The following is a 19,457-nucleotide window of genomic DNA, read 5'->3' on the forward strand; positions in this document are numbered from 1 at the left end:
TCTTTTATGTGGTGTTGTCATAAATTTGTCTTTGCTTAAGTCAGAATAAATGCCAGCTGTTCATTTTCAGAACTGCTTTGTTTCTACAAAGCAGAGAGGAATGCATGTTTTAAACAGTATTTGATATAATCAGCAAGCATGACAGAGAGAATACAAATAGAAGCACACTTCAAATACTGCAAAGGTACTATATTGGTGTTGTAAATGTCTTCCTTAAAGTACAGCCACAGTCTCCAAGACTGACTCGATTCTTGAGCATCTGGTGAGTTGGTAGGAGTCTGTTCCTGGTCTATGTCACTGGATTTGCTTAAACATTGGTTAATTACTTAAGTATTTATTGCCTTGTTTTCTCTATCTCTTGAAGTAAAAACCTGACACCTCTGTATAGTATTTTGAGGTCTTCAAACATAAAGCAGTATGTAAAATTCTGGGCATCTTATTAATTTCTCCTTTCGTTTTTCTTACCTCCCTTTTTGAAGCTCTTCTTCAGAGTAACTGATGACAGAGCAAAACACTCAGAGCTGTATTTGGTGGGAATGATCTGTTACTATGGAAAACACTATTCTACCTTCTTCTTCCAAACCAAAATCCGCAAGTGGATGTACTTTGATGATGCTCATGTCAAAGAGGTGAGAAAATATTGTTTAGAAAACTAATCTGTTAGAAATTTGTTAGCTACTTGTGTGTAGATCCATACTGTCTTCTACAGATTTCGATAGATTTTTGGCTATTTTTCCACTCAAGATCCATAACTCTGTTACTCCTTTTTCTGAACAAAGTGAAGCATTCTCAAAAAAGCATACCAGAAATCTCAGAAGCCCTATTCTTAGTTCTGTTTGCTGCCAGTCTTTCTTTTATGCTGTTGTTTGAAAACCTACGGTTTTGCTTGTGCCCACGGCAACCATACATCTCTTTCCCTTGCTGACAAGCAGTATAGCTATTTAGTGCCCACTTTTTGGGTTCGTTGTTGAAGTATATAGATGCCAGTCTTCCCTGGTGGTTGCTGCCAACAACAAATTTTCTGCTGCTTCTGTTAGTGCTTTTTTTTTCCCCTTTTCAGCAAGCATGAGGTCCTTGACATTAAAGATACCAGTGCTGGGATCTTGGCACACTGTTAGTGCATCCCATTAGTTTATTTGGCATTATTTCATACCACTTTCCTTTTATTCCTTCTAGTCATGGAAGCACAAAGACGAGAGAGGAAAATTTTCTCCTGTAGTCATGCCAAGCACAGTCTCAAAGGGAAAACTCTAATCCATGTTTGTTCACAGTCACATTTCTCTGCAGCAAAACTTTGCCAAGGATAGATACTGCAGTGCTTTAGTAGAATACTAGTGTATGGAGCAAATTTGTTGGAATAGATGTTTAGTGTATTAGGTGAAACCTGTATTAGTACCTGGGAAAGGTTTTTGAGATTAATATAACTATATGAATAGCCTTGGCCTATCAAAATGCTTGCAGAGGATCTGTAACAGCAGAAATATTTGCACACCAAAGTGGTTAGCTTTGACTTGAATTTGCTGTCATGCTGTTGATGTCTTTTATTGTTTACTTTGTTTATGCTGATGGATGGATTAAGAAATTGTTGTTAACAATTTTTTTTTTTTTTGACTGATGCAAAGTTAGAACATTTCAGAGCATGAAAAGCTTTTCATGGGAAGAAAGAAATCTGAAAGGGAAAGATTATTTTTGTAGTTGTATTTTTAGCAGCAACAGTAATTTGTTTATCCATAAGGTGGTGAATACCTTGATTTTTAGCTGGATTGGTTCCAGGGTGTTCCAAGGGTGCGTTCTTGACCAGCTGGTGTCACAAGTGGTACCTTTTTTCTCAAGTAAGGTGAATCTCAGAAAGAGGAATGGAAATGTCAAGTTTAAGAGACAGTTTACTTTCAGTTACATTTTAGAATTCATATCCATTTTTGATGTGTTTTCCAATGTGCGACCAGCAGTCAGAGTTTTCTTGGTGAGTCCAGTTCAATGCTGGATATAGGAGTTAAAGAATGTCAGTGGAAAATCAAACTCTGAACGAAGTAAGAGGGGAAAAAAAGAGAGCTGCTTATAAAAAATGCACAAGAAAGGTTTTCTGTCATCATTTTCTTTGTTGTTATTAATTCAGATTGGTCCAAAATGGAAAGATGTTGTGACAAAGTGCATTAAGGGTCATTATCAGCCTTTGCTGCTGCTGTATGCAGATCCGAGAGGAACTCCAGTGTCAACACAAGACTTGCCCCCTCAAGTGGATTTACAGCAATATAGCAGGACTTGCTATGATAGTGAAGACTCGGGTAAGCAATCTAGACTATATAACTTACACCTTTATGCTGTAATGCTGCATGTGGAAAGTTTTTCTTCTGTTTTGGGTGTGGTTTTGTTAGCAGGGGTCCTTGTTGCTTGTCAAAGCTGATCTAGAATGCTGAAGAGGACTTCCAGTGTTTCACCTTCGAACCCCTCTCTCAGTCCAAGACTCTGTTGATTGTTTGGGTAGTAATCTTTTCCAAAAAGGTTTGAAGAAAGAAACTGGAGGAGGGGGGGACTGAAGGACCTGTTGTGGCGTGGGTGTAGAGAGGAGCAATAACTGATGAATTCAGTGACTGAGTTAATAAATCCATCAGGTGTTTTAACAGGAAGGGAACAAGAGCAGAGATGCACGAACACATAAAAATTAAAGGAAGTTACAGAATTAAACTCAGGAGGGAAGTTAGGGAAAAGAAACATTAAGGAAACATTTATAAATCGGTTCTTTGCTAGGATGGTGAAGGGATGTGGGGGTTATGAGGGAGACAGAATCAGTGCGCCTTATCTTCAGCCTTTGGCTTGTCTATTACTCAGATAAAGCAGTGTAAGAGATACGAACTGATTTGTGGGAGGCTGAAGAGGAAGGGATTAGCAAAGGCTTATGCCCATAGGTCATGTTTACTTCTTCATTTTTCACAGTCTGTTTTTTCATCAAAAAAGATCTACAGCTATAGATTTGTAGCTCTTAACATCTCAGAGGCTTTCAACACATTGCTGCTTCCTGAATTCTTTGTATTAATGGTAGTCCGTTGAATCAGAAAGGTATGTCCAAATAAGGTCCTTCAGAGTTAGAACTTGGTCTGCTTAAGATATCAATAGTGGCTGTTGGTTTACTGAAGTTCTGGGTAATTTTGGACATTTGTCACACCATTGGGGGTTGAGGCCTCATTTGAAGAGGAATAGATAAATTCTGAGAAAGATACGCAATTGCAATCCAGATAGGGTGAAAATAAAAACTGGGTCTCAGTTTATATTGTAATGGCTTTACAAAAGAAGATTGTTTCTATTTTCGGGTGTTTGCAGAGAATAACCTGAATTAGAGATGGGTTTATAAGTTGCCAAGAACAGCAAGGCGAGACTAAAACCAGAAATACAACCTTTCTTCCAGGATTTTAGTCTATTTATAAAACTGTAATTCCAAGAATGCTTTATAGTTTTCCTGGACAATAGCTAAGTTTATGCTTCCTGGTAAATGAATCTGTAGAGAACATCTGCTGTCTCCTTATTTATGTGTTTACAATCTACCAGTAACGAAATAAATCCCCAACTCCTTTTAAAATAAATGCAAATAAAAACACTGGTAAGACGACCTTCACTTTTCACTTGACAAGATGCATTGTGATTTATAAACCTGTCTTCCTGTTCCGGAAAAAAAAAAAGGGGAAGTCTGGAGAAGGGATAGGAGGGCCTTCAGTACTATATATCAGTTGTGAGCACTTCTGCAAGCTTCAGGTCAATATATGCTGTAAATTTGCCTTGCTGTTCTGCTGGTTGATCTCCAGGAAGTACATAGATAACCATTCTGCTCATTGTCTCTGCAGTATCTAATATTATTGTGTTCTAAAATGACTTCAGGAAGCTGAATACAAAAAAATATATATAAAAAGGTGTTTCCTTTCAGATAAAAATCAGAAGGCTATAGTGAGTAACCTGCTCTTTCATTTCAAAAACACTTGGTGAGTTCTCAAGGCTTACTGCTGTAGTCTGCAGTGTTCAACATTGATACCAAGCTCTTGAGAGAATTTGTGAGATACTGTAGGTTGAAGTGCCAGGAGAAATCACATTTTCCTGTCAAATAGAAGTGAATTATTTTCTAGCCTTGTTGATATCCAGAGTTTTCTACCCTAATATACCTTTTTTTAGAATGGTCTTTTTGTCTCTCACTAAGTTTAACTACAGCTTCTTCTGAATTCCTCAGTGTTACCAGATATCCACAGCCCATAATTCAGAAATTAATAGAAATTGCTTATTCTTAAGTTGTTAATCACAATATTGTACCTGAACTTTTGTCAAGGGAATCTGATATATGCATCTAATCACATCAAGATCTGATACTACAAATTAGGGAGGAAAGATTGTAAAAGGTGCTGGTATGAAATGTTGTGAAGCTAAGTGCTAATAACTCTTCTTAATGTTTTTGGTTTGATAAGGACTTCAGTTTACAAATTGTTTTCCAGTACTCAGTTCCGCAACACTGATTCTGTTGCCTACATTCACCTTTCTGTGACTGTCATCTCTGTTAACATCTGTATTCTGTATTTCTTTAGACCAATAAGATTTTTAACCTTTAGGGAGATGGGGGGAAGTTTCTGACTTCAAAAGTTGTTAGGCATCCTGAAACAGGACATCAGCTACAGGACTTGCTCTCACTGAAAACATGAAGTGCCCTCAGGCTGAGTGTTTGCCGTTAGACATAAGAATTACTTTCTTCTTTAATTTCTCCACTTGAGAAATGAGTATGAACTGAATACCCTTTAATATTCAGCAATGTATACATCATATACATAAAATGGCCAACAGTTTCCAAACTGTTCAGATTTTTACTTTTATGTATTGAAAGTGGTGGGAGGAGGTTTGTCTTTTTCTCCTCTTTTAATGACTTTAGGAATTACTGTACTGAAGTTGAATCATGACGCTTCATGCTTTTCAGCATCCCACTTGCGCAGTGGACCAATGCTAGCTTCTTGGGAAGGAGCAGGTTACTTTGCTTTAGATAATATAATTTCAGTATAAAGTTGTACTAGATAAGCTTTTGATTCATAGTAGGTGAAATGTGTTAATTATTATAACTTGTGATGTTCTTGTTACCTTTATTAATATTTTGTATTTGGCTAATGTTTTAACTTTGACTTCCCCTGAAGCAGTGTGTTTTGTATTTTAATTACACCTGACAGTGGTGAAATTTAATGAAGAATAATTTCAGTGTGGTACTACTGGGTACTTTCAGTCCAATGGATGTAGTTTAATTTTGCATAATAAAAGGATTTGATAAATGTGGAGTTGTCAGAGAGAAAGAAATAAAGAGTTGCAGAAGGAATGACACTTTCTCCCCCCTTCCAAAGGAGAAGCCCTTTCCCGTAAGCTCTGGCATCCTTGAATCTGAGTTTGTATGTTTGATACTCTGTTTTTCTGTTAACTTCTGAGTAGTTTCCTCTGTTCCACTTCTATTTTCTTTTTTTAGCCTCTCCTGACTTTTATAATAGCCCCAAATGATTGAAATTTGACATTGCTTCCTTGACGTTGCTTCCTTCCCTAGGGAGAGAACCTTCCATCTCAAGTGACACCAGGACAGATTCTTCTACAGACAGCTATCCTTATAAACAGGCGCACCATGAGTCTGTGGTCAGTCGCTTCTCCTCTGACTCGCAGGGGACGGTCATCTACAATGTGGAGAACGATGCAGCTTCACAAAGCAGCAGGGACACAGGTAGCAGATACCATTATATCTGCGTGATCATTGTCATTAAATATGATGACTGCAGTGGATTCCAGTGAAAAATCTCTATATATGCAACTGATAACAGAATAGTGAACAGTGTTTAGTATCCTAAATGTTTTTGGTTTGTAATGAACCATTAGCATTCACAAAAAATAAGCGTAATTTTAAATGTCTTGTTGGCTTTTGTAGACTTGTATCTAGCCAGACAAACATTTACAGACATGTTTTCTGTTATCTACAATCCCACCTGCTCTCTGTTATGTAATTCTGTAAGTTGGAGTCTGTTGTATGGTTTGGTAAGTGTTGCGTGTGCTACTTACTCATCTATGGGCAGTTACTTCATTTCAGGAGTTGCAGCTGTCTGGGAAAGGTGTTTTCATCACCAGAATCTCCCATACTTGAGCACTAAGGACTTTCTATGTAAGTGGGTGTTGGTAGTATTTACTGCACCAGGGAGGAGCATAAGACGATTTCCTGCCTGTGCCATGGCAGCAGTTAAATGAGAATCTGCAATGAGAAGACAATCTGTATATATGTTCATTTGGGCAACTGAGCAGTCTGCCTGAACACTCTTTAGTTGAAGAGAGGTTAACTGGAAGTCTGAAGGCTTAGAATCTCCTCTATTATTCATGTCCAGTGACCCTAGTCAGCCTGTTTCTGCATACAGTACTAACTTCTAACATCACTTCTGAAAAAGTAGTGCATGGGTTAAGGTCAGACTTCTCAAACATCAGAAATATGATCTGCTAAGTCTGTTTGAAAAGTTACTTTATTGTATTTACTTAAGTAGACTTTCTAAGAAGACATAACAGTTGAATCAGCAACTGTTTGTTGTACCAGTGTCAACAGCTATCATACCACTTTGTCCTTTTAGTTGCAAAATAGTTGTATTGTGATGATACGTGCGTATTTGTTCAATTTGAAACAATCTATGGTACAAATATTTTTCACATCAAAATCAAGTTGGTTTCCTTCAGTACTCTCATTCTTCATCAGAGGTCCAAGTAACTGTAACACATGGTTTTAGATGGCCCGAGAATACTTCTAATGTTTTAGCAAATACTTAACACTGTAGGTTCCAGTCATAGTCCTAGGTTAGAGTGTGAGAAAGAAGGGAAAGTTGAAGCAGAACTTGAGTGATGAGGAAACAAAATTTATGATGATCTTCAGAGTATGAAGATGACAAAATCGAAAATGCTAGTGGAATTTTGTTTATATAGTCTGCAAAACCGGCACAGAGTTTATTGGATTAGGTTCCTCCCTGCGAAACTTGCCATGCAGAAGTCAGCAGACAAGGGATGACGATAGGGGGATGATTGCAAACATGTAAGCATGAAGTTCAGCATGTAACCTTTTTGTTCTATCATTTTTAGTGACTTTCTCCTTCTCTTTTTCTTTCTTCTCCTATTGATTCTATCCTATGTTATTCCCTTCAGCTTAGCCCATCTCACCACCTAAATTCAGTTGTCCTCATCTTCCCTGATTCAGCCTTACCTATAGTCAGTCTGTCCCCTTAGTTAACCACCTGTCTGGGCATTTCCCCTTTTTTTTTTTTACCTACCCAAAACTGTTCCAAAAAAGTCAGTCTGCCAACTTACACAACTGCTCAATCATCAAATGCTGATCCGTGGGGCTATAAAGAAGCCATCCACATTGACCTGTCAACTGAGTCATTCTGGGCAAGAGCAGGATTGTTCATTTAATGGCCATTTACCCACTACTCCAGCCCAGAAAATTACGGACTCTATCCCACATCGTTCTCCGGGGAAGGACTACCGTTGGGTTGTATGACCTCAGGCACCTGGGTACTTCAGAATGGGGGTATGAAGAGTGGCTGCATAGCCCTCTCCTCTTCCTACCAACCTGTGCTGCTGAGAAAAATGTGCGTATTCTGGCTGCCCTATTCATGCAACTGAGATTTCAGTGGGAGGGAGTAGGGGGTGTTCTGTCTTAACCTGTTTGATTTCATTCTCTTCTCTGACATATTCTTAGACATGCACACAACCCCTACAAAAACAAGCTTTTCCTTTGAATATCACTGTTTGCTTATAAAGCCATCCTACCTCTAGAGGATGAGGTATTTAAGTGATACATTCAGCAAAGGACACCTTTTAAGCATATGATTGGGCAGACAGAAATCCTGGCTTGTTATTTTAGTGAATTAAAAAAAAATTAGTGTAAAGTGTTAGCTAATATTCTTGGGATTGTAATTCCTATATTCATGCATTATGTTGGATTTAGTGTTTGTTCCAGAGGGTCCGGGTAAAGACAACAAAGCCTGTGTCCTGCAGATTTTTGATTCTTGGCATCTCCTCCATGGCTATTAAATGTCCAGAGACAATAAGACAAAACTTGCAATGTATGAAGAGGGGAGAAAATATTTACACAAAGCCAGCAGCCTTCATTCTACCAGGCTAAGTTGGGCTCTAATTAGTCTATGCAGACCCTAAGCTAGCTCCAGCAGCACTAAGTATCTTTAAATAGTTTCTGTTACAGTATTTGAAGGATGCTAACCAAGCACTCCCTATCAGGTTGAAAGAACTTTGGGGAGAAAAATGTTTAACTAGAGAAGATGTACACTCTCAAGTGAAACATAAGCCTCTTCTATCTTGAGGGGAGCCACTACAAGGTATAAGATACTGTTCTTCCCGTCCCTAAAAGATGTGTGACAGTCCATGCTGTGAAGGGAAAAAAAAAAAAAATTCTGACTCATGCTCAGTCACCTAAATGTTGCACATCATCTATCTTCACTGCCAACATTTCTCTTTTACTTGCTTAATTTCTTTTCTTTTATATAATCTGCTTGTTTCTAAAGAATTTGGCTACAAAATCACTCTCCACTTTGTAAATGAATAGAAATGCGAGTCTTGCGTATCTTGCTTTTTGTTGCTTGAGTTCCTTCCCACGCATTTATTGTAGTATCTTTGTAACAATTGTAGTTGAAGTGAATTATTTTTTCAGCTGTTGAAGGTACAATTTTATGTGTAAAATCTGCTTTAAATGTTGCTATTTTTATGTTAATTTCTGCAGAAGGGGGAAGGCTCAGAACAGCCAGCGCTGTAGTCTGGGGGCTGTTAATCCACTATTGGGTAGTAGGGATTTTCCTTTGCTATCATTCTATGCAAGGTGAAAGTTCGTGATATAAAGGCTAGAAAAAAGTCTTTGTAGCTTATTCATAAATTCCCTTCTTATCCTGCATCACTGCTTGGGACTACTCACGTGAGTAAAGCCATGCGTGTGTTTGTGCTTGCAGGTTTAGGACTGTGAATGTGTGAGAATCATAAAATTAAGAAAAGGCAATACAGAAAACTTGTGATGTCAAATACTCTTAATTCACAATTGATGTGAGGAAATGGGGAATAAATTGTGTGCAAGAGACAATTATTAGCATTCAGACACATGAGCTGTAGTAAGGGAACGTTGTCGTGCGTCAGCTGATCCATGTTGATGGTTTGTGTGTATGCTCTTAGCTTGTGGCAGATGTGAATTAGCTGGCTTAGCCCTTGAGAGCCAACTGAGGCTTCTTCACTGTAGACTAAGTTGACTCAGATTACTTAGTATTTGATACAGGCGAAGAGAGTGCAGATGGGTAGCTAGTGCAGAGCAGCTCATGTTGTGCAGTAATTTATTATTACGTGGTAACTCGTTCATGTGTTTGAGTCTTCATTCAACAGAGCAATGTCAAGCAAGCTATCCTTAGGAGTTTCGTGTTCCTGGACGTTAAAACTGAAAAAGTATTCAGACAGCAAGAGAATGATGTCCTTAGACTATTAGAAGACAAGGCAGAATCAACTTTTTCCTCTCCCTGTGGATGAACTCTCATTAACCAGAGTCCTCGGAGGGGCTGTATTGCTTTTTTATGACCCTAAAAATGAAACACCCTCCCCTCCCCAAGACAAAACCAAAAACTTTCGGATACAAAAACTTACCCAAACCTGCCACTTAGTATTGGAGCGTCTGCAGCTCCTAAGGAGCAGGAGAGCCCTGCTGCTGTTAGCACACAGAAGACTCGGTCCGAAGGCTCTTGTCATCTCTACTGTGTTCTTCTGTCCTTCAGGGCACCTGACTGACAGTGAGTGCAATCAGAGACATGTTTCCAAAAAGGGCTTGCTGGCAGACCGTAAGAGGAGTTCTAGCCGGTCTCGGCGAAAAGGAGATGAGGCTCAGTCGTCAGGATACCATAGTGAAGGCAAGAGATGTTACTTTACTTCAAATATCAATATCTCTTCAATACCAGTATCTCTTTCTGCATGTTTTTAAGATCCTCAGTGTGTACATGCATTTCCCTCCTTGTTTCTTACATCTTTGTATTTTTGCCTGTCTTTGGCTGGTTTTTTTTGTTTGTTTGGGGGGTGTCAGTTGGGGTGTTTTTAATTTTTTGGGGGGCTCTTTGTTTTGTTTTCTACTTTTCGAAGTCTGCATGAAGATGCTGCAAGCAGGGCTGCTAGTTTAAGCTGAAGTTATTTTTTGTGGCTTTTGCTGTCTCTGTAAACTGCAGGAGAAACCTTGAAGGAGAAACAAGCCCCCAGAACTGCCCCCAAACCATCCAGCAGCACCAGCAGGCTGAGGGAATTTAAAGAGACAGTGAGCAATATGATCCACAGCAGACCACAGCAGATTTCTCAAACCATCCAGAATTCCCCTCGTGGAGGGAGTAGTGTGGATCAGGCAGAAACACGACCCTCAAAAAGCCTGTCTGTACACTCTCGAGACTGGGAAGTGGAGAGTACCAGTAGTGAGTCTAAATCCAGTTCGTCTAGCAGGTACCGGCCAACCTGGAGACCCAAAAGAGAGTCTCTGAATATAGACAGCATCTTCAGTAAAGACAAGAGGAAACATTGTGGCTACACTCAACTTATCCCCTTCTCTGAAGAGGCAGGTAAGAGTTTGAGAAGAAAGATTCATTTCAGCATGTGTGGAATTTATAATCTTCCACTATCCGTTTTTTTTTAAGTGAAGTAGGAAAGTGAAATTTTGAATGTGGCATTTAGGTCAGTGGTGAATCATGTCCTTGAAGGCTAGTTTCTGTGTGGGTATTCATGTTGCATGTATGATACTTCTGTTTGCTTTCTGTGTGCTAAATTTCACATGTAAGGAAATAATAAGGGAAACATTACTGTCTGCGCTGCTTAAATGGACACAGGGCTAGCCTGCTAAGTATCTGGAAGTTCATCCCTTGGAATGGCCTTTTGTATTTGGTCTGTGTTTTTCTCTGGCTCATCGTGGTATTTTTGCATGACGGCTCAGACTATGGTGCAGCCAGTACCTTGTGTATCAGTGCTGAGTTCTTGTGAGGACAAGAGCCTGTCACCCAGTCATGATTTATCTGGGACCATTTAGCACCACAGGAGCTATGCAACTTCTACATAGAGCCTTTGTCCTCGGCTTTGCTGGTTTTGAAGGTAATAAAATCTGTTGTGAAACAACTTTGGGTATCTTTTGTTGTCCCTGCCCCAGTGTCCCACTTCCCTTTTCTCAGTCTGCAAATGAATGTAACAGTTATTTTACTCCCTATCAAGTGGAGGGTACTCCTGAAACTGTAAAGGGTGGGGGGAACAGTTTACCAGTTCCTGGATTTTATGCTGTTACACTACTGGAGCTGCTGCGCTCCCTTCTCATAGTGCTTGAAGTACAGAAGTTTGTGTGACTGGCAGTAGAGCTGTGGTTAGTGCTGCAGAAATTTGGGGGCCTGGAGAGAGGGAGGGAGGGACAGATGATACCGACTAGAAGGAGTTAAAGGTTGAAAAGAATTGCGAAGCATAAAGAAATCTGTATAGGGAAGATGAAGGGAGAAGAGAACGCAGCTCCAGGGAAGGAAGCAAGGGGACCAAACAAGAGGCAAGTGAGAATACACAGTGAAATCACTAAAGAAGAATTAAAAAAAAAAAAAAAAAGTTGTTTTCCTGTCCTCAATAAACTAATGTTATATAAGCCTTATCAAATCATAAGTGGCAATAAGTAATGTAAGAAGTGCAGCATCTAAAGTAGATATGACAGTACAATAACAAATATAAACTGGAAATACAGTTGGGTATACTGTAAAATGATCTTGTACAAATACAAATTGTTATGGGGAGGAAGGGATTTTCTTTCTAGACTTGATTGTTACGTGGGGGGGAATATGGTAAGTTATACTAAAGGGGAGAGATTCAAAAATAAATTTGTTGAATAGATTATTGCATAATATTACTAGGAATGCTGTGAAAATATTGGGGTGTTTTTCTGCTTAATATTGCTAGTTTTACGCTAAATTAAAGGCGGCACTTCTGGCTTAAGCATGGTTGAGAAGCTAACATATGTATAGATGATTTGCTAGTATTGAAGCTTGGATCTTCTACCAAGCTATATTCTTTTGTCTTGACAGGTAAAGAGCTTACTGAGAATGAGGTGAAGGAACACGCTATTCAAGAAACAAGATCAAGCCAGTCAAATACCAGATACAAGCGTGGTATGCTAGGCCGGGGCACCCAGCATCATGTGGTGGATCAACATCCTCATCTAATACAGAGGATGGAGTCTGGCTATGAAAGCAGTGAACGCAACAGCAACAGCCCAGTTAGTCTGGACATGCCCTTGTCTGAAAGCTCAAGCACCCACAGGTAGATTTCAACAAACTTCATTTTTGGAGTGATTGAAGTCTTGATTTCTTTTTTGAAGTTACATAATGGTGTAGAACATTTTTTTAAAAAATGCAAAACAGCGCTCCTAACTTGTAATACAGGTTTATTGGGGCAGGGGAGAAATAGAAGGGAAATAGGAAACCGAGTGAGTTTGATTCCTTTTCTTGTCAGTATATTGATAGCTTACTGCTAGTGAGAAGGAAAAGAAATGGGGTTCAGTGGAATGAGAAATGTTGACTAAAATGATGCATCTGAAGTAGTCCTACCGTTAGTCTATGACTTAAAAACTCAGCTGAAATAACAGACTTTGTGCTTGTCCTTTGAACAGCTCATAGACCTTTTTGTTTCAGTTAAGCCATTGCTTGATAGAAGCCTTGTAGAAAATGAGAAATTAGCAGTCTTGTACAGAAATCTTTGACATTTTCAGTTTGAGAGGTTCATTGAAGTCTTGCAAGACACTTGCAATATTTATATGCAAAAATAAATAGGCAGCACAATGTGTTTCTCTCCTTGGCTTAGGAAGCTTCAGGCAATCACAAACTGGGACTGTTTATGGCCAGAATGGTAGATTTTCGGCTGTAAGAATCTGTTGAGAACAGCTATCAGACCATGGTTTTAATATGCATTGCATACTCTTTATGGAGGAGATTAGAATTATTGTCTTCCCCTTTATTAACTTTCTCTTCCCCTGTTTCTCCCAAGATTTTCTTATGGTAGACTTTTTTTTTAATGAAATTAAAATGGAAGTAAGTATTTATGTGATGATTAAAAAGGTAGATATAATTTCTCCTGGAGAGATTAGTAAAATGGTAAACTATAATTATCTCTTCTTGGAGGGATGCTCATACGAAACGAGCAGGTGGATTGGTTCCTGCCTGGCGTAACATCCCAAAGTCTCACAGTAGCAGCATCTTGGAAGTAGAGTCTACTTCATCAACTGGGAGCTGGGCAAACAGCCCACACACCATTGGAAATGGTAAGATACACTTCCTTGGTAGCAGTGGTTTTGCAAGGTGAATTGTATTGGAGTTGTTCTTTACTTTCTGGATGTTTATCTTCACAGTGAAATTGAGGAAAGGTAAGAGAAACATTGAGGAACATAACACAGTTTTTACAAGATAAAAGATTTACCAAAGGCGGTTGCAAAAAACTTTGTTGGAATATTCCTTTGATCATGTTGCTCTGGCATCTTTTTTGAGTATTGATTTAACTGATAAAGTAAAGCTATTTTTCCTATTCTTTCCCATAACTCAGTCATCTACCATCAGTGGAAAACACCTTCCCAAGCATAACTCATAGTAACTTTGTAGGATTGATGAGTCCTGAAAAGAAGCTCATAATGCTATACAAAATTCAAAATTGTCAGAAATGAGAATGGATATTTACAAGATGTTTGGGCTAAGGCTGAGCTTTTCTGCAGATATGCATTCTGATTATGTATCGTTCTGAGCAAATACTTTATTCCAGAGAATGTCTGGGGAAGGGAAAGGGAGGAGAGGAGACACTTTTTGAATACAGGTTGTACTTGAAGTAAGAATGGTGATTGATTGATTTCTGCTGTGTTGACTAGGATATTGATATGCTTTATTTTCCTCCCATTTTCATCTGCTTATGCAGTTAGATGAAAAGCATCTCAGTTGGAATTCATTTTATTTACTAAAGCTAGTGATCTGGCTAATTTGACATAGTATTATTTACAAATTACAAGCACAGTAAGAAGTCTCAAGATTTCAGCATCAGCTTAGGGTTATCTCTTCCAATGACTCTGTTCCGTTTGCTGTTTCTTGGGTCAGTGAATCCAGGGATGGGCTGTGCTGCAGAGGAGCTTGAAGCAATATTGCAGCATTTCTGCCAGTCACTGACACAGAGAAGGCAGTTGGAAACAAAATGGCTTGGGCAGGGTTTTAAAAGTAAAACTTAACAAAGCAAAATTTGTGATCTGAAATTCTGTGGTCTTTGCTTGATCAGTCTGTTATTTTCTAATGTTAATTGTATTCTTCATTAATATTTCTTTGTCTTTTAAGGGATACTTTAAGAGATTTTACTATCAAAAAATATATGGGGTTTTTTTTTTGGAAGGTGGGGAGATGTTTGTCCCTTTAAAGAGTGAACTGGATGAATTGCAAGAGGAGGTGGCGAGGAGAGCGCATGAACAAGAGCTACGCAGAAAAAGAGAAAAGGAAATGGAGGCAGCAATGGGCTTTAATCCCCGTCCCAGCAGGTTCATGGATCTAGATGAACTGCAGAATCAGGGTAACTTTTTGAATGCAGTATGTTTTGCAAGATTGTAGTGCTGAAGTTTTTTGAACCTTTGAACTTAATTTCCTATTGTAAGTCTCTCTCTCTATCTCTTTCCCCCTCCATTAAAATTTTGTACCTTCAGTTAGTGAAAGACCATCAATTTCAAACCTGTTGGATGCAAAAAACTGTGTTTGGTATTTTGACCGAATTCCTTCTTAAATGAGACAACAAAGTAATGCAGAGGTGTTTTTTAATATATTTGCACCTTTCCATTTTTATGTGGTGACATGCACCATTAGTAGTATTGATATATAGATTTAACTACGAAGCTTCAACCAACATTCTGGAATGAGCAGCGCTGTTTGTACCTTTCAGATGCCTCAGGTCCACCCACAGCATAGCTTGTCCATTTAGGCAATTGTTTTGTTTCTGGTAGCATCACTGCCCTAAGCAATTCTGCTTGTTCCTGCCCTTGTACTTACCACTCTCTCCCTGGGCTGTGCAGCCGCGGCACGGGGATGGGAACAAGTACTGTGGCAGGCTTAAGCTGGATCTAATGTTGAAAATCTGAGCTGAGTTTAGCTTACATATCTTTTTCTAAGGAAAAAGAATCGAAAAAAGCCAAATACTAAGTTTGATTGTCTCTTCCATGACTCCTCATATTTCTGGCAGGGGATGGTAGCACAAAAGGTTTAATTGGAAGGATGGAGCCACAGCAGAGGGAACTTGATGACAGGATTCACATGTAGTGTCTTTGTTTTAGCCTTCAACTTTGTTTTTAGCTCTCAGTCTCCATCAGCCAGTGAGGGGAGTCAAAGAGAAGGTGGGATGAAGTCTACTGACCCAGTAGAGAGTGAAGCCTGAAGCCTTCTAGAGCATTTAACTGGGGGGTTGTTGGTAGGTCAGCAGAGCCGAGGAAGGTGTAGTGAACACCTAGGCCCTGCTCCCACAAATGCATGCGTGATTGGGGCAAACCCACTGTGTCCTCCTGTGTTGCCAGGCCTCCTTTTATCCCCATGCTGCTTGTTCAAACCTGTTGTAGGTAAGAGCTGAGATGCTGGTTTACTGCTACAGGACAGAGAGGAAGGAGAGGGGCACCCCACAGCAATGCCAGCTCTGGGCACATTACAGCCAGTGCTCTGCAGCCTACCACTTGCCAACTGCTCAGTGACCAGAATGTCACTGTGTCAATGGCAGCTGAAAAATATGAGCTTTATGAGAATGTCTGACTGTGGGAATATTTTTATAATTTTTGCTGACGATCAGTGAGCCACTTAGTTATACCTTACAGTCCTCCTGTGACCTGCCAGTAACCAGGTGAAAAATTCTGATGTACCAGAGTAGACAGATATCTTTTTATTAGTATTAGTGTTTACTTTTATAACATAAATGCTAATGATGTAAAAATTGAAAAGTAAACCTCTCTTGTTGAGCATGAGGATGTTGTCTTCTCTGCTTCTCCTGCCCAAAAGAAAATAGTATATTCTCCAAGATGTTATTCCTCTTTGATCTCTTGTTGTATTAGTTGGTAAAAGCAAAAATTGCTTAGCTTTTCCTTGTTCAAAAGAAAGTAAACTAGAATAATGCTTAATCAAAAAAGACTTCAATAGAACGTTTGAGGAGTTTACAGGCATTGACTTGAGATCTGGGAAAGTTTTTGTTTATTCCTTTTAAGCCTTTCCCCACCCCAGTCAGAGATGTAATAGCTTAACATTAACAGACTGCTTGACTGCCTGGAAGTACACAGAACTCTAGAACACTTGTGACTCATTTTCCCTCAAGTAAACTGCTAAATTCATGCAAAGAAAGCTAACTTTAGTATACTGGCCTTGATTACAAGCCTCAGTAGCCTTGATTTTGAAACTGAATGTGCTGCTTCATTAACTCACTGCTCTAACAACTCTGACTTCTCTCTGCAGTACTTGCTTTTCATGCAAGTTCTTTGGGGTTTATGGTATAAGAGAGTTTGTGTTTGCATCTGTGCACGAGAGTGTTGGGGAGCAGGCCAGGCCATAGCATATGTTATACAAGTTGAGAAAACATGATTTATTGTTGGCTGATAAAGATACTCATGTTCTCTACCACAATGACAGAGACATTCTGTTAAAAAAACCCACCCTTAAACAGAACAAAAAGTCAAGTTTTATTTTCTGTTTTCCCCTGCCTCACTTGAACGTATACATTTTAGTGCATAACTTGCATAATGCCTAATAGAGGAGACCAGACTATTTGGGCATTTCCTACTCTCAGAATTGGATGTTCTGATGCCAGGACACAGTGTTTCATCTTTCTCTTTTGTGTCCAAGGATGACTTACCCTTCTCTTCTCCAATACTGTTTTCTAAATTGTTGCAAAAAGAATTCTTGACAATTGTCCCTTTCTTCTTGGCTTCTTACACATGTGTTTTTCCTCCTAAAGCTACAAGGCTGTTGGGTTCTCATATTCTATATGTCTCTTTCAGCAGTTGAGTGTATGCACTGAACACACGTTTGTAGAAGTATTTCGTGCAGGCACACTCAAACTCAAGTCTGAGTTTTTTGTTCTCCAGACATCTCAGTTGTTTCAGTTTGTTTCCATTTTGTATGGAAGTGATTGGATATCTGAAGAAGAGTCAGATGATTTTTGGCAGGGGACTTAAGATAATGTACAAGGAAAGCCCTGACCTGCTGTATTTCTTTTACTGATGTATTTTGGTTTAGATTTAATTCTAAATTTAGATTAATTCCTACTTGACAGAAGTCATCTGAACTGACTCTGTGATATGTCTATACCACCTTTTGTACTGATTTAGACTGTTGAAAGTAATACAGTAAGACAGTACAACTCTCTCAAGTAAGAAAAATTTGAGGAAAAAAATGTGGTTCACATTGTTTTACTGTGTGGATGTCAAGCATACCGGGGTGCTCAAGTTGTACTTCTGCTTAGGGAAGGTTAGGTGGTGTGGTCTGTGATATGTGCAGCCTCTGTGAGACTCTGTATGTGGAAGAATTTGGCAATCACAAATGGGATGAGGGTAAGTGAGGGTTCTGCAATAAATGAAACCAAAATGAAGGGTGCTGCCCATTGCAGGGAGGAGTGATGGCTTTGAGAAGTCGATGCAGGAGGCAGATTCAATCTTTGAAGAGTCGCTGAATCAGGAGCAGAAGGGGGATTGTGCTGCAGCTTTGGCTCTCTGTAATGAAGCTATATGTAAGTAACTCTAACCGCTTGAGCTATTGAGCTTTTGACAGTTTACTAATATCATAGAAAAAAGTCTGAAACATTGAATCACGTTAAATGGTCAGGTAGTAATATGGGGATCCAGCTGGTCTTTAGGAATGTGCAGGGAGACAGAATCTTTCCTGTTTTCAAGCATTCCCTTTTTGGGGGCTTTAGTCCTATTCCTCTTGATCTCTGTTTTTTTTCATGTTTGCATCCATTTCTGTTGTTCTCTCCAGCACTATGGCAGTAACAGCACTGGGGTGCTGATGTGCCCATTTTGGTGCTAAATGGTGAATTTTGGCAAGCACCTAGTAGGTAACTCCCCCTGCCACTCAGTCCTCAATTAACAATTTTTCCCAATCCTCAGACCAAATTACAAAGGGCATTAAGTTCCCCTGTTTCTCATAGAAGGTGTAGTGTAGGAAGAAAATGGTAGCGCACTCTTGAGTCCTCTGCATTAACAGAAATGAGCTATGCTGTACCTGACTTTCATGAAGAAAAAAGCATTAGGACATTGAAGTGCTTAAATGCATTGTGACCTTTGAGAATGTGTGCTATGTGATTTCGTTTTATTTTTGATCTTTTTCCATTATGACTGGCTGGCTGTCTCACCCCATGCTCCTCTCTGTCTGTATGGAATGGCTGCAGACAGAGTGGGTAGCTCCTGTGCATTTGCATTTAGAAATCAGCTCTTATGGACTGCAGAATAAGAGGCACAGCATACAGCTGTTGCGAGAGCTCTATTAGCTTCCATTCCAGCAAGGTATATGCTGCATCTCAAATCCCAGCTGAGTATTCCTGCACATAAAGGGAGTTCTGGGAGGATACAGAAGAAGGGTAGATGACAGAATGAAGCATCAGTGTGGCAGGGTTGGAAAGAGCCTGTGTGAAGGGGATGAGAAGTCGGGCTAAAACATGGATAATTTTTTTTTTTTACTTTATTTTGGTTTAGTTTCAATTAATGTGTTTGGACACCTGGCTAAGCTGAATGTGCATTAATGGAAACAATAGCATCCTTGTGAACTCTTGTGGCAGTATTTGCATGGTCCATGTTTTATGTTCTTGCTGCATCTTTTTTCTTTTTTTTCTTTTTCAATTTTATTCCTTTTTTCTGTTTGTTTTCTGCTATGTTTTCTTTTGCATTTTAGCTAAACTAAGACTTGCCATGCATGATGCCAGCGCTAGCACTCACAGCAGAGCCCTAGTCGATAAGAAGCTGCAAATCAGTATCCGAAAAGCCCGGAGCCTCCAGGATCGCATGCAGCACCAACAGCCATCGCAGCCGCTGCCGCCGCCAGCCTGCCACCCACCACAGGGCGGCACCATGGCCCAGTCTACAAGGTAGTCCAAGTATATCACCTAGACCCAGATCTGAGCTGCATCTATGAGCAGTGCAGTCTGGAAGGAAATAGCAAACTATATATATTCCTCTGGATAGTCCAAATCCTACAGTGTTACTTCCTATTCCTTTCTTCTTTAGGTCAAATCCTATTATAAGATGGTGAACTACCCTTTTTTTCCCCCCCCCCCACTCTTTATAGAATAGTTCAATGTGCACATGTTCAGAATGTGACCTGTGACAGAGAATTGTAGCAGTCGGTGCCTGTAACTCATCGATATTTTATGCACGAGGGGAAAGAATACAACAGACAATAACCTGG

General features: G+C 39.5%; 1 protein-coding gene across 3 annotated transcripts in view; it reads left to right on the forward strand.

Annotated features, from left to right (window-relative positions):
* Window positions 1-19,457, forward strand: part of USP54 (ubiquitin specific peptidase 54) — a 51,837-nt gene that overhangs the window by 21,452 nt on the left and 10,928 nt on the right. For 2 of the 3 annotated variants that reach the window (XM_009809924.2, XM_059820907.1), the window contains exons 8-17: window positions 480-629; window positions 2,117-2,285; window positions 5,552-5,722; window positions 9,792-9,923; window positions 10,233-10,613; window positions 12,099-12,333; window positions 13,191-13,330; window positions 14,434-14,607; window positions 17,665-17,784; window positions 18,945-19,137. In XM_009809924.2, coding sequence (XP_009808226.2) covers window positions 480-629; window positions 2,117-2,285; window positions 5,552-5,722; window positions 9,792-9,923; window positions 10,233-10,613; window positions 12,099-12,333; window positions 13,191-13,330; window positions 14,434-14,607; window positions 17,665-17,784; window positions 18,945-19,137 — 1,865 coding nt within the window. The remainder of the gene's footprint in view (window positions 1-479; window positions 630-2,116; window positions 2,286-5,551; window positions 5,723-9,791; window positions 9,924-10,232; window positions 10,614-12,098; window positions 12,334-13,190; window positions 13,331-14,433; window positions 14,608-17,664; window positions 17,785-18,944; window positions 19,138-19,457) is intronic. The other variant, XM_059820905.1, reaches the window with a different exon arrangement.

Source organism: Gavia stellata, chromosome 9 (assembly GCF_030936135.1).
Source record: "Gavia stellata isolate bGavSte3 chromosome 9, bGavSte3.hap2, whole genome shotgun sequence".
NCBI classification, from domain to species: domain Eukaryota; kingdom Metazoa; phylum Chordata; class Aves; order Gaviiformes; family Gaviidae; genus Gavia; species Gavia stellata.